We start from the raw sequence: 14,142 nt of genomic DNA on the forward strand, positions 1-14,142 counted from the left end.
CCTGCTGGCCTGGTTGCCCCCAACTGCCCCCCCTGCCGGCCTGGTTGCCCCACACAGCCTACTGTTCGGTTGTTTGGTCATCCCTCACTAACCCCCTGCTGGCCTAGTCGCCCCACGCAGCCAGGTGTTCAGTTGTTTGATTGTCCTTCACTAACCCCCCTGCTGGCCTGGTCACCCCACGCAGCCTGCTTGTTCAGTCGTTTGGTTGTCCCTCACTGACCCCCCTGCCGGCCTTGTCGCCCCACTCAGCCTGTTTGGTCATCCATTTGGTTGTGATGGCCCCTGGCTCCTCTCTCTCTCTCTCTCTCTCTCTCTCTCTCTCTCTCTCTCTCTCTCTATATATATATATATATATATATATTAATAACATGTCTCTGTATAATACCTGTGGTCATTATAAAAGTGCTTCTCATTATGGAGGGAGAGACTAAATTAATTGAATAGGATATGCTATGACAGAGATGAAACAGCATATTCTTGCTAAATTTGTTACCCTTCCTTATCCCGCTTTCTTTGCTCCCCTTCCTGAGAGCACCTGCTTTCCCCAATGCTCCTCAAAGAAATCACTGCAACAAGAATCCCAGTCTCATACTCTGCTTTAAACACGGTGATTAATATTCTCATCTTATACTTGATAAAATGAAGCTCATAAAATTTAAATAATATTTGCAAAATCACACAGTTAGAAGGATTGGAACAAGGTTTGTCTTATTCCAACAGCATGTGCCTTTCACAGATCTCAATCTCAGTCAGTCCAAGTCAGGTATCAAATGGGTTACCTGTATTCATAGATTCTATATTTTCCTTTAGTAAAAAGTAATTATAAGTATTATGCTAACAGCTTTCTCTGTGGTAACTCTTCATTTGCTTTTGAGTACTTGTTAGATTAAATTCTGAAAGCAGTGGAAAGTTAGATTTTTTATAAGATGCTCAGTTAACCTCATGTAGCTCTCTATGCTAGGTAACTACTTTTTATTCTCTAAAATATCATCTGGAATTTTTATCCAAGTTTTTAAAGTGCAACATTTGTTTTAAATATATACCCCAGTGGACATGGATTTATTTATTTTCTAATGTAACCAAGTGGAGAAAAGGTATGATCCTGACCTGCAGTGTAAGACAAATCTCTGGCAAGGTTAGAGATGGGAGATGCAGCAATAGGTCTCATTCATAGCTGTAGTCCATGGGTTTCCCTGAGAGAGGGTTTTCCTGGCTTATCTGAATATTGCTTCAGGCACCCAGATACCTTTCATCCTAAAGAACACTCAGTTTAGGCAAGGTACAGATTCCATAGCTTTTCAGAATAAAACGGACTAGTCCCAGCCATGACCATCTATTTGGGATGGTAGTCACCTGAGCAAGGAAGTACTAGTAATAGACACAGTTTTCAAGTCAAGAGAGACCATGGTATCAAAGGACTAGGGTAGTTCTTTCTAGGGCAGAAGATCGGGTTCTTTTGGTTTTGCTTGTAAATAAAGAACTCCAGACCTCTCAGTGAGGAGCAAACTTATATGTTCTGACCTCTCACCCCAGTAACACGTGTGAGTCCCATTAAAAGCTATTAAAGCTTGACGAACCACTGCCAATACATATATACAGCAGAGATACTCCAAATGAGGTGCTCCCCTTGGGATGAAAAGCGAGAAGGTCAGAGAGTGATTTTGACAGTCCTGGATCCACTCTGTCTATCGTAGTCACACATTCCCTCTCTAGAGGACTGGCTCCCTGCCTATATCCCAATTAGATGGAGTAGATAATATGCAACATTATTGATTATGAAAGAAGTAGTCAGAGAGACTTCTTTTTTATGTATTTTGTTTGTTTTGGGGGGTTTGGGGAATTTTTTTTGCTTTTGTTAATCCTCACCTGAAAATACTTTTCCCCAATGACTTTTAGAGAGTGGAAGGGAGGGAGGGAGAGAGAGAAACATTAATGTGATGTGAGAGAGACACACCTATTGGTTGCTTCCCACATACACTCCAACCCAGGCTGGAGAACGAACCTGCAACCCAGGTACGTGCCCTTGACCTACCATTTGGTGTGTGGGCTGACGCTCTATCACTGAGCCACACCGGCCATACCCTTCGTGTTGCAATCTGAGATCCATTTCCTCTTATTTTTAAATATACCTACAAATCATGAGAATTTTTGTAAAGTGATATAGCACCCAGCCCAGGTCCATGCACATAACAGGAACACTTACCTGGACAGAGTGTCAGTTGCAAAGGGACATATGGAACAAAAGGGGCTTGGCAACACCTGAACTTGGTTCAAGTCTTTCCTCTGCTACTTAAAAGCCACATAACCTTAACCAGGTTGCTTAATTGCTTATCCCCTCACCTGTAAAATTATGCCTATACTTCATAGCACTCCTGTAAAAATTTACCAAAACACCCCTGGCACCAATCATTGTGCCTTTGTACAAATGACATTGCAGAGTACTTATTGTAATATTTTATTATTTTGCAAATTTTTTAAAAAAAAGTAGTGCAAATGAGTTCTGCAGAGACCAGCTCCAAGTCCAAGAACTTGCTATGGAAATACCAGCTCTATCTCATCCTGGTTTCTTTCTTCCATTCTACCATTTAGCTTCCTGTTCTCTTGTCATAGGAACTAGTTAATTGATACAGGAAGTAAGTTTGAACTGTTACAGTGATTGGACTGTGTCTGATCAAGAACACACTGCTTGCCTTTGAAATCTAAAAAAGAAAAGCTGGAAATTTAAAAGTTGTGGGGCTTGTAATTAATATTAGATTATTTTTTCATTATGGGCTACAGTTGATAGAAAAATGATATGCCATTTTGGAATCACAAGAGGCAGGCTAGCTGACATAGTATAGGAACATATTATAAACTCACATACATTGAATTAAAAATATGAAATAAGAAAAAAATCATAGTCTGGGATTCAGACCTTTCTTAGAATGTTATGAAGTAATCATCATGAGTAATTCATGAGATGCTAAATTTAGGGAGTTCTCCATTCCACTGAAGTGATGCAAATTCAACAGACAAAGACTATGACTAATCCAAATATTAAGCTCTTCTATTATAAGCTTTGATCTTTGAAATCTATCTAAAAAGATCCCTCAGTGGAAGCTTAGCATCAGTCTCTCTCTCTCTAATGTAAATTAAATTGGATTCAAACTGTTCTGACCTTGAAATCTTTAACACAATTAGAAAGTATACATGCCCAGCGTCAAGTGTACATTAAAGAGACACTCCAGACGCTGGGAGAGGAAGAAAGAGCTCATTTAAAAACTGCCCCTCAGGCCCATGTCGTCCTGTGGATGTGAAGGTGAGGTGTGGCTCCTGGGGCAGCATGTCCGGAGATCCAGCTCACCTCACCGGCTTTTGCCTGACAACCCAGTGAATTCATGAACAGAGACAACCAGGTGAGCTTTTGCCTTTGATAAAGAAGTCAGCCAAGAGCCGCAGGTGCTGAAGGCAGACTCCCGCGCCACTTGCTAGCCCTCTTTAACGTGACTCCATCATCTCCACCCCCCCTTGTGGTCTCTGCCCCATTGCCAGGACCAGGGGGAACAAAGCAAGCGGCTGCTACAAAAAGACAGCTGCTGGCAGACTATCGTAGACAGACAAGCCGCAGGTGGTGCCCAACCTTTTCAGCTCCACATTTCGGTCTCTTTTAAGAAATGAGTTCATCTGTGCCACCCAATTCTGCTTGTGATTATCGCTTGTTTTAGGCTGTGCTGCGTGAGGATGAGGGAAGCATTACTGTCTGCCCGGGTAGTGAGAGGAGTGGGGCTGGAAGGCTAGAGCTGGAAGATAGGGATGGGGGAGCTGGGGAACTGGTGAGGGATAATATAATATTCCACAAGGCTGTCTCAGCAGAGTCCTGAGGGGAGATGCTTTAACTTTCAAAGGACACAATGTGTCCTATTTTTTGGTACTGCTCTATTCTTTTTCATAGTGAGGGTGGGCACACATATAACCAAACATACTCATTTTTATATTTTTCTCTGTGGGTCCTAACATAGAGCCTTGAATGCAACAGATAATAAAAAGTGGTTGTGCGGCTGAACCCGAGCAGCTAGTAAAGAAAACAACGGTTAGAAGAGCTATTGACCTTGTCATTCAGTTCTGACTGAACATCACGTCCTCAGCAGCCTTTCTTCCCCCTTCCCTCACTTCCCCGGCATGCTTGTCATTCTCCACCACATGACCTGTTTTTATGATAGCACTCATCAGCATCTGCTATTTTTGTGTTTATTTACTTGTTGATTTGCTACCTGTCCTGTTATCACCATCTAATTTTCCACTAGAATATGAAGTTTATGAAGTCGTGGATTTTAGCTCCATACGTAGCGTAGCCTAAGTTCAGGGCACTCGGAAAGCATTCAATGAGTCTTTGTGACATATATGAATACATTTCTACAGTCCTGTCTTCAACAATACAGGGTCATTCTGTAATTTATTTCCCACACTGCCACTCTTGACAGTGAAAGAGGTTACCATTAGGTGCCTGAATAATGAATCTTTGTTGAATAAATAAAGTGGAAGAAACCACAGAATACATACATATTTAAAGCAGAGCACTGGAGGGTTTGTCAGATTTCAGGATTAAGGAACATTTTTAAAAAGGCATTATTATACCTGACGATTTAGGAGATCAAGACATCTAAGGGTTCAAGAAAAGATTCCCAAGAAGTTATCCTACTAGAGCAGCAACTGTCAACCTTTTTCATCTCATGGCACATAGAAAATGATTACTAAAATTCTGTAGCACACCAAAAAATATATTTTTTGTTGAGCAGAGAAAAAGTAGGTATACTTTTGATGTATTCATGCCAGTTGGCTATTGTTCTTGTTGGCTGTTGTCATTTTTGTATTAGGCAATCGAAGGGAAAAGAGGTCAGTGCCCCTAAGTAGTCAGGTATTTCATGTTTTAAAAATTCTTGCAACACACCGGTGGAAAATTGCTGGGCTAGAGCATCTGAAATTGGCTAGAGGTGATTTGTAACTCATGCCTTATCTACGCACCAATGGATGCTATTTAGATGATTTCCAAGCATTTTACACACTAGATTTCTTAAGTAGTTAACATTCCTTCCTTGGTTCCACTGTGCATTCGTTTACACAATGACTTTTCCTATGAAATATTTGATTGTTTATTTTTGTTTATTATTCTAAGGATTATAAAAGGTGAATTTACATTCACATTCTAATTGCCTAGAATTTTCAGATTTGGAATGGATTTTTGTTTTTCTTTCTAGTAGACAAGCAGGGTCTGATGAGTCCACATCACTAATAGAAAACTGTTTGAAAAATTAAAAGTGATATTTTAATGTTACACTTAGAATTTGGGGTCTTATTTTTTGTGTGTGTGATTAATCACTATGCTTTAATTATGTTCAATTTGTAACAATGAAAATACATCCTGCATATCAGATATTTACATTACGATTCATAACAGTAGCAAGATTACAGTTATGAAGTAGCAATGAAAATAATTTTATGGTTGGGGGTCACCACCACATGGGGAACTGTATTAAAGGGTCGCGGCACTAGGAAGGTTGAGAACCACTGGACTAGACGGCGATGGCTGTGACTTGATAGCTGTGCACTTGAGTTCAACTCAGATTTTACCCTTAACCCGCAACCATGTTAAAAACTCTCAGCCCAGCTTTCAAACTCCAGTCATCCCAGCATGTCCGCCACCGCAGGAAAGCCTCGTGGGTCCCCTGCGCTGCACAGCCAGCCAATCGCTTCCAAGTCCTTTATGTGGTTTCCCGCGCTCTCAGGCCTGCATCACGGGCCGCGACTTCTCTGCCTGCAGCGTCACTCTGGAGCCCGCGAAGCCCGTGCCGCCCCGCTGCAGCACGATGATGTCGCGGTCTGTGAGCTTCTCCCCGCTCACAGAGTCCACCATCTCCTTCCGAATCAGCTTGTCCACACACTCCAGGGTGACCACGGCCCCCGAGGGACGCAGCACAGCGCACGGCGTGGCGTTGCTCAGACTGTCCCGGGTCACCGCGCACACGTAGCGCTCACGGCGCGTGATGAGCCCCACGCGGTCCACGGAGCTGTCCAGAGGCGTGAACCGCACCGGCGTCAGGTCGTACATGCGCAGCGGCTTCCCGGACATGGGGCAGGTCACGGTGTTTGACGGCTTCTCCAGCTTGGTGGCTTTGGCCTCGGGGGTCAGCGACGGGATCCAGAAGCAGGGCAGCATTTTGTCCTTGTCCTTGCCCGCGGGGGGCGGACGCTGGGACTGGCTTGGGCATCACCTGGGCCGTTTCCCGAGGCAGCCTTGGGCTTGAAGGGGTTGAGGGGCCGGCTCACGATGGCCGCTCCTTCTCCAGGAAGCCCTGCACCTGGTCCTGCGTGGCTGCCCGCTGCAGCTCCTTCTGCTCCTCCCGCCGGGCGCCCCGCTGCTTCTCGTAGGCCTTCAGCTGCCGGGCGATCTCCTTCTTCTGATGTAAAATGTACTCCGGGATGGCCTCGCGCTCATACAGGTAGCCGTCCGGGGTGACGACGGGGTCATGGCAGGGCTGCAGAGAGAGGCAGCAGCAGTCGAAGTCATTGACAGCATCCCGGCTCAGTCGAATATTCTGGGTCCCATAGCCTGAGGCTGCTGTGTCCTTCTTCTTCTCGTGGTAGGTGTAGATGGCCCCTGCTGTGCAGTTCTTGCCGTGCCGCTTCATCCTTGAAAAAGACCCGGAGTTTGCTCACAGAAGTGGGTGTCCTGCTGGCAGGGGTGCTTCTTAGGAGGTGTGGGAGGAATTACCTTTCAGTTCATGGGAGGACACTCAACCGACTGAACCACCCCAGCCAGGGCTGAGGGAAAGCTCTAGCACCAACTGTGGGTGGGTGAGGCCCTGCACTGTTGGGGTCCAACCCCAGCAGGTCCAGCGGTTCCCAAAGGTGTGGACGGAGTCGGGGAAGAAGAAATGACAGGGAGACAGCGTTCAGTTGATCAGCAGCCAAGCCAGGTTCTCTAGCCAGGTTCTTCAGCCAGGTTCTCCAGCCAGGTTCTGTTCTCAGTCCCCTGTTACATCTGTATTTATACCAGTTGATTTTAATCCTATCCATTCTATTCCAAAGATTAGGGCGTTTGTTATCTCCATTCCAAGGTGACTACTCTATTGTTCTGTTAAGCTACAAGGAAGTAACTGAGGGAGATTATGCTAAGTAAAGATTATGTAGCTTAAGCATGATTGTTCATCATTAAAGTGATTAACTATCCGCCTGGCACTTAGTTAAGGGGTTTTAATGATTCATTCTCTTCCTTAGTCCTGTTAATCCCTAACTCCTGGGAAAAATCCCCACCTGGGGAAACAACCTTTCTCAGAGAGATGACCTTGGATAAACACACAGCGCTAAGTAGGGGAGCAAACATATTAAGAACAGTATGCCATATACGCCAGGTCCCTTGAAACATATGCTGTGCAGATGTTTCTTCCCTGCAGCGACTGCGTCAAGCAGCAAGGATGGACTGGCTTCCGGCACTGCACATTGGGGTCCTGCGGCACCCAGCTGATGTTCGGGGTGCGCGTGTGCGTGTGCTTGGTCTGCCTATGCTCCTGTCAACTGAGGGCAAGTTTCTGGGTTCACTTAGCCTTTCTCATGGCTGAATCCACATGTAAGCAGAGGGGGAATCTGCTTTACCCTCAAGTCGATCCCAATGTATCCATTGCAGTAAATTCCGAGTTTTCAAAGCAAGCAGCGGAGTGGAACTGACTACACGTGGAACTGGCAGATCGACACGAAGAAACCAGCGACGCAAGAGGAAAACGAGCAAAGGATACGAAGACTCAGCTGACAGAAGCAGCTCAAAGGCCAACAAGGGCAGAGCTGCTCAGAGTCTAGTCAGATGAAAACGAGTGAGACACCATGTGACACTTGGCCAGGCCGGCGGGCAAAGCTCAGGAAGGTGGAGAAGACCAGGCAGTGGGGATGGGGTCGCGGGAACCCGCGGGTGACGCTCACAAACGACTCCTACCTCCTTCGTGGTTGCTTCAGCCATCTGGGGTCTTATTTTTAAAGGTGGTTTGTGAGCATAACATGACAACCTGTCATGTTTCACTGACTTAGCACAGTGGCAGAATGAAGACTTTCAGGAAAATTATAACCAACATTTTCTGTCTCCTTGCACTGAACATATTCTTAGGTGATGATACCTAAGTTTTCTGTATTTAGTTAGGGGAGAGGGATCAGGCAGGGGCCGGATACCTCTGGGTATGGGACCCAGTCTGCAAGCTCTTCCCGTTCAAGCTTCCCCTGATAGTCCAGAACCACCTGAGCAATGACAGATATGAAGAGAAAATTCTCCAATGCGCCAGGTACTGTGGTTCGTGGGAACTGGGGCTATTCACCCATCAAGAACCCAAACAGTGTGTTTTGCCCCTTAGACAGACAATCATTAAAATTTAATTAATCCCATGGTCAGGTGGCTCAGTTGGTTGGAGCATCATACATGCACCAAAAGTGTCCAGGGTTTGATTCCCAGTCAAGGCACATACCCAGATTGCAGGTTTGATCCCTGATCAGAGCAGGTATGAGAGGCAACCGTTCGATGTTTCTCTTCACATTAATGTTCTCTCTCTCTCTCTCTCTCTCTCTCTCTCTCTCTCTCTCTCTCCCTCTTTTCCTCCCTCCCTCCCTCCCTTCCTCCCCCCCTCTCTATGATGTCTCTATCTCTCTGTCTCTCTAACGTCTTTCTTTCTCTCTGCCTTTCTAAGATCAATACACATATCCTTGGTTGAGAATAAAAAAGGTAATTCATGCATGATAGAAAGTAGTAAGAGGCAGTAATGGGGGTGATGATGAAATGCTTCACACAAGGAAAGGTGCCGAGGTACAGGGCAGTACCCACTCAAGGATGCGACTAAACTAGGCCACACTGAAGCACAGAGAGCCGACTGGACAGTGAAGGGTGATGGGGACAGAGAGACAGGCATGGTGAGCTCCTGCAGGTCCTTGTGGACCATGCTGACAATACAGGACTTCATCCTTTCTCTCCTGTTTCATTCTACCCTTTACCACTGTAAGAGTCACACATCCCAGCAGAGGCCCACACAGATGAGGCTGCAGTGCTGATGGCTGTGGGATAACCCGGGTGGGTCACCACTGGACAAAAGAGGAACCAGTCATTCTGAAGAAAGACATCACCAACGTGAACGACACCTCTCATGTGTATAAGTCTTTAGTGAACTCATCAACATACAATATCACTGATTTATTTCTTTATTTACTATTTTTCCTCAACTAGATTGCAAGCTCCATGAGAATAGGGAAAGTATCTTTTATTCCTCTACTGCTGCAACCTCAACTCCTCCAGCTGTAACTGGCACATAGGTGTGTGCCTGTGGAAAGTGAAGTGATGACTCTGAAGTCAAGAGGAAAACAAGGGTTCAGACTGGCATTTTTAAAAGTTCACTCAGGCTATGACTATAGCACATGGATTTAGTGAGGTAAAAGGATGAGCTATGAGAGTGGGAGATGAGAGTGACTGAGCCTATGGAATAATCTTTAAAAGATTCTAGGGAGTTTCTGACAGCTCTTTCTACTGCTGGTGGGTAGGAAGATGGAGCTGGAAATGAACATACACTAAATTAACATATTCCAGGTACCCTCATACATCACATCATTTAGTTCTCAAATCAAAAACAGTGCTTACTAGTATAATATGTGCATGAATTCCATTTTATAGATGTAGAAGCTGAGATTCAGTGTGAGAATGACGCCAGGGTCCCTGGATAGTCAAAGCCAATGGGAGCACAGAGGCCTTGTTGTCAAATACACCAGAATGGCCAAGGCCACGCTGAGCATGAGCCTAATCGGGGTGCCCAAGGCCAAGATACCGTACACAGCTGCAAGGCCACAGCAACCTCACGGTACGCTGTGCCCTTCTGTAACCCAAATGATGGATGTCACTGTTGGCTACTAGCCTTCTTTGTCTCTGGAGTAATAAACAGGCTCCTGACCAGCCAGTGAGAGAGAACAGCTGGGCAGAGCAGAGGCTAGAGAGCTCAGAGAAGCAGAGGCACAGAGAATGTAGCGCCTATGTGTGCAGGAGATGCTAGAGAGCTCAGACGGAGTTGAGAGCTGGTATTGTAAGGCTAAGAGCTCATGGAGAGCTCAGATATTGCTACCATGTTAGCCAGTGTGCTGAGCCAGAAAGCTTAGGTACCACTATGATGTGAGGTGGTGAGTCTAGGAGGCAGCATGCGGCTGCTCAGATAAGAGCTGTGGGTAGAGACTAATGCTGCTTTGTGGGAAAGATGTACATTTTAACCAGCTGGTGTTGCCTGCCTGTATAGACTTTGCTGTGAAGGATTGTCTTGTCTGATGGCTATGTGGCCATTGGCTTCTGCAATAAAGACTCAACCTTATATATCTGAAACCTCTCATGGCTTCTCCGTCTAAGACCTAGCGTCTTAGAAGGCCCAGCTCAAGGCAGAGGGGCTCGGATCTGACACCTGTAACAATGAGCAGAGGATAAAGGAGGAGCTTGGACTAGTGGGAAGGGTTTGAGAAGGAACCGGCCCTGGTATAGTCGGGAGCATTTGAGAAGAATATCTGGACTCAGAGCAACTCAGACCAGCACAGCCGTGCAGAGCGTCAGAGCGTGCCCCTGCTGTCTGACACTCAGAAAACTTAATTGGCTTCAACAGCTGCACCATGAGCCCGAATCTACACAACTTTAAAGCGGACGCCCATGCAAATTACGCCATGCTGCTGATCAGAAAATTTGAGCAACTCTAGATCAATCACTGAAATGTTGGTCCTAAACTTGCCATTTAGTTTTCAGAGGTTCTTGGCAGGCTCTAAATTGTGCAGGAAATGGCACATTCTGTTTGGATATTGTGATTCCTATATTTCATTTCGAGTCATGCTCTTTGCAGAAATAGTTTTCAATTTCCTTAGCCACCTTTTCTTAATAATATTCTGCTACTGTTTTTAGCTCTGCCCTTTCCAGGGTCTTCAGCGGAATCCACAGATGAGCCCCTTTTCCTTGCTGCACCCTGCCTCAGTTTTTCAGATAGCCCCACGCAAGGCCCTCAGCACACACCTCATGAGCAGCTAGAAAGGAGCCCGTTTCTAGTGCCAGGGATCCAGTCACAGGACTTTCAGACAACTGTGTCCAAATACCGTGGCACCCGCTCCTCCACCCCAATTTCATGATGCCTCCAGCTTGCAGTTCATCTTGCCTCCTTCTCCTCTGATTAGTGCCTATTCCAAATTTCTGACATTTACTCATGATAAACTGTAACTCACTTTCAGGACTAGAGAGCTATCCCAAACTACATTTGTGTTCATTCCTGTTATACTCTTTTAAAAAAATGTTTTTTTATTGATTTTAGAGAGAAAGGAAGGGAGAGGTAGAAGCATCATTGGCTGCCTACTGGGCATCGAGCCCACAACCCAGGCACATGTCCTGACCGGGAATCGAACTGGTGATCTCTCAGTGCATAGAATGGCACTCAACCAACAATCAGGGCCCTGTTACACTCCTGTTACACTCCTTGCATGGACACATGTTGTGGTCCCTACTGTAGCCTGGTGGCTGGACTGCTGTGCTGTCTATGTTTCTGAGTATCGATTGCCTTCTGCATTCCTTGCCATTATGGAAACTTTATTTCCTGCCTTAGCACCTTGCATAGAGCTGGGGCATGGGGCTAAATTTTGTCTAGTACAATATAAATGGGAAAGATGTATGGTCCTTCTAACCTCTTCCATAAAAACCTCCACAGAATCAGCTGGGTATAACCCTCCTGAGAAACTTGGTTATTTTAAAGTGATATAGTAAAATATCACTTCTTCGATCTGTATTATTAATTGACTTTGTGAAGCAAAAGCTACTCTACCCTTTTCATGAGTGAAAAATTAGTCTAGTCTATGATGTTAAGCCACTTTGATTTGGGTGTTTACCTGACACAGGAGCCAGCTTTACTTATACAAAACATCTTCCAAAAACAACAGAGGCCAACATTTGTATAATTGGTTGAGCTTCCGACCTTTTGGGTAAACACTGTCCCACATGGCCAGCAGCTCCTCTGGCGTGGGCCACTGTTCGCAGGCAGTTCTTCAATCTCTGCCTGATCGTAAGGAACTGAGAGGAGTCCAGCTTCTCTCTACTCCCCGTGTCAGCCTCATGTTGCCTCCAGCTGGCCAGCACGCCTTATGCCCGTTTGTCAGGCCACAGCACACGGAAAGATACTCAAAACTGAATTGTTCAGGGTGAACATACACAGGGGACCACATACCTCCATGGCCGCAAGTCTGTGAGCACTCAGTCCAAGCTGTCCACTCTGAGAGCTGACAGTTGACCACACATTCCACCAGGCAGTGAATGCTCATTCTCTGTGGCTTCGCCAAGTTACGCTGCAGATGGAAATGAAATATGATTTCAGCAGATAATTCAAATCAACATCAAGTCAAAACATTATCCTTCTATGGGAAAGACTGCCTTTTATTCTTTGATAATAATCTGTTACATTTTTTGGGGGGGGTAGCCTTTCTTATTTAAATTGATGGCAATTGCATAGAACGGCTGTCCTTACCTCACAAAATCAAAATTGTCAGCCAAAATTTCTTTTTATAAACTTTAGAATAGGCCTGCAATTAGGGTGCTGGGAAAGCAGGTGGTTACATCCTCTTGGTCACCTGCTCAGCCAGCCAGAGACCAAGAGGATGCTCAGTGTTAAATGCAAGCACCCTGCACTTCTGGGTAAGCCAAAATGAACAGCTGGCTGGGATAAAACATAAATAAAAAACAATAAAGCCCAAATCAATAACCCATCTAAAGTTTATTATAAAGACCAATTATGCTAAAAAACATAATCATGGGCTTAATCATGAGGAAAGTTGGTGATAGAATTCGCTTTCCTCTCATTCACTCTGAAACCCATATCTAGGCAAAATCTACAAATTGTCTAATGATCAAGGTAGAAGAAGTCTTAGTGAAAGAAGAAATCATCTAAGAAATACAGAATAATAAAAAGTTCTGCTTTAGGAATCACATACCATGTGCACATTGAGGAAAACTTTGACTTTCAACACATGTTAGGTGTTAGCATTGTCCATACCAAGCTGAAATTAATGATGACTTGGCAAGTGGGCAACATGGCAGTTACCACAGGGAATGTATGATCCATACACCATGTATGGATATTCTAGTTAGGTTAATAATTTGGGGCTTCTTTAAACTCATATTTTTAAAAAATATTTGTTGGGCATATGGTATTGGAAAGCAGAGAAACTGATTTTTCTATTAATGAAAACTTTATATCTTTCTTTGTATCAAAATAAAAGATTTATTATGCATAATGAATGTAAGATTTTTCACTTATTTGGAGTTGTTGTACATTGTGAATTTTTTTTTCTTGAAGCCTACAACTTCTTGAGAAGCAGAGGAGATGAAATAAAATGTTAAATAAATCACTGACTTCTGGTAGACAGAACTCTGCCATCTGTTAGCCCGTTTCAGAATTTCACCAAATGGGACATCCGATTTCAGATGGTCTGGCCTCGAGTTGGTGTTGGTCTATAGCTATGCATTTGGTTTAGAGAGTGTGTGGTCAGAACAATATTTAACATGTTAAATCAGGTTAGAGGAGGAAGGTTTTGTTTTGATGTTAATTTCTACTTGTGTACTTCCCTTATGTTAGGAGACCTGGGACAATGATTATTTTTCCAGTTTGTTAAAAAAAGTTTCTGTGGCAATCTGAATTAACTGGCCCCATATTTTCCATTTATTTGAAAGATTATTTTAGTGATTCCTATAGTGTGAAAGCATCTTGTCATATTTATTTCTATTATATTCCCCCCTTAGTGCTTTTTACTTGTACATTGGGAAGCAATACTGACTTCTTTGGAACAGCTTTTATACAAACTTTATATAGTTTATCACAGGTAGAAAAGGGGAAAAATTCTGAACCTGCTCATTTGAAATTTGGTAGGGAGACATTTTAACTTAGCTTGAGAAGGAGAATACAACTGAATTAATTATATAACAATCCGATACTAAGAAAGCAGAGTATTCTAATAGCAAATGTCAGTGTTCATCATATATGGAATGGACAGTGTTTATCACATATGCAGATGAATCACCTGCCCAATACAGAGTCATATCTAAATATTAGAGTCACCTGATGTCAATAGTTTGTTGGTCAGCAA

The 14,142-nt window shown here is 44.3% G+C and overlaps 1 protein-coding gene and 1 pseudogene across 1 annotated transcript in view; both read right to left on the bottom strand.

The window, feature by feature from the left end:
• Nucleotides 1-14,142, bottom strand: part of THSD7B (thrombospondin type 1 domain containing 7B) — a 720,951-nt gene that overhangs the window by 33,770 nt on the left and 673,039 nt on the right. The window contains exon 17 of the mRNA XM_006101466.3: nt 12,231-12,348. Coding sequence (XP_006101528.3) covers nt 12,231-12,348 — 118 coding nt within the window. The remainder of the gene's footprint in view (nt 1-12,230; nt 12,349-14,142) is intronic.
• Nucleotides 5,754-6,742, bottom strand: LOC102438766 (annotated as a pseudogene).

The sequence above is a fragment of the Myotis lucifugus genome, unplaced genomic scaffold (genome assembly GCF_000147115.1).
Source record: "Myotis lucifugus unplaced genomic scaffold, Myoluc2.0 scaffold_364, whole genome shotgun sequence".
NCBI lineage: Eukaryota > Metazoa > Chordata > Mammalia > Chiroptera > Vespertilionidae > Myotis > Myotis lucifugus.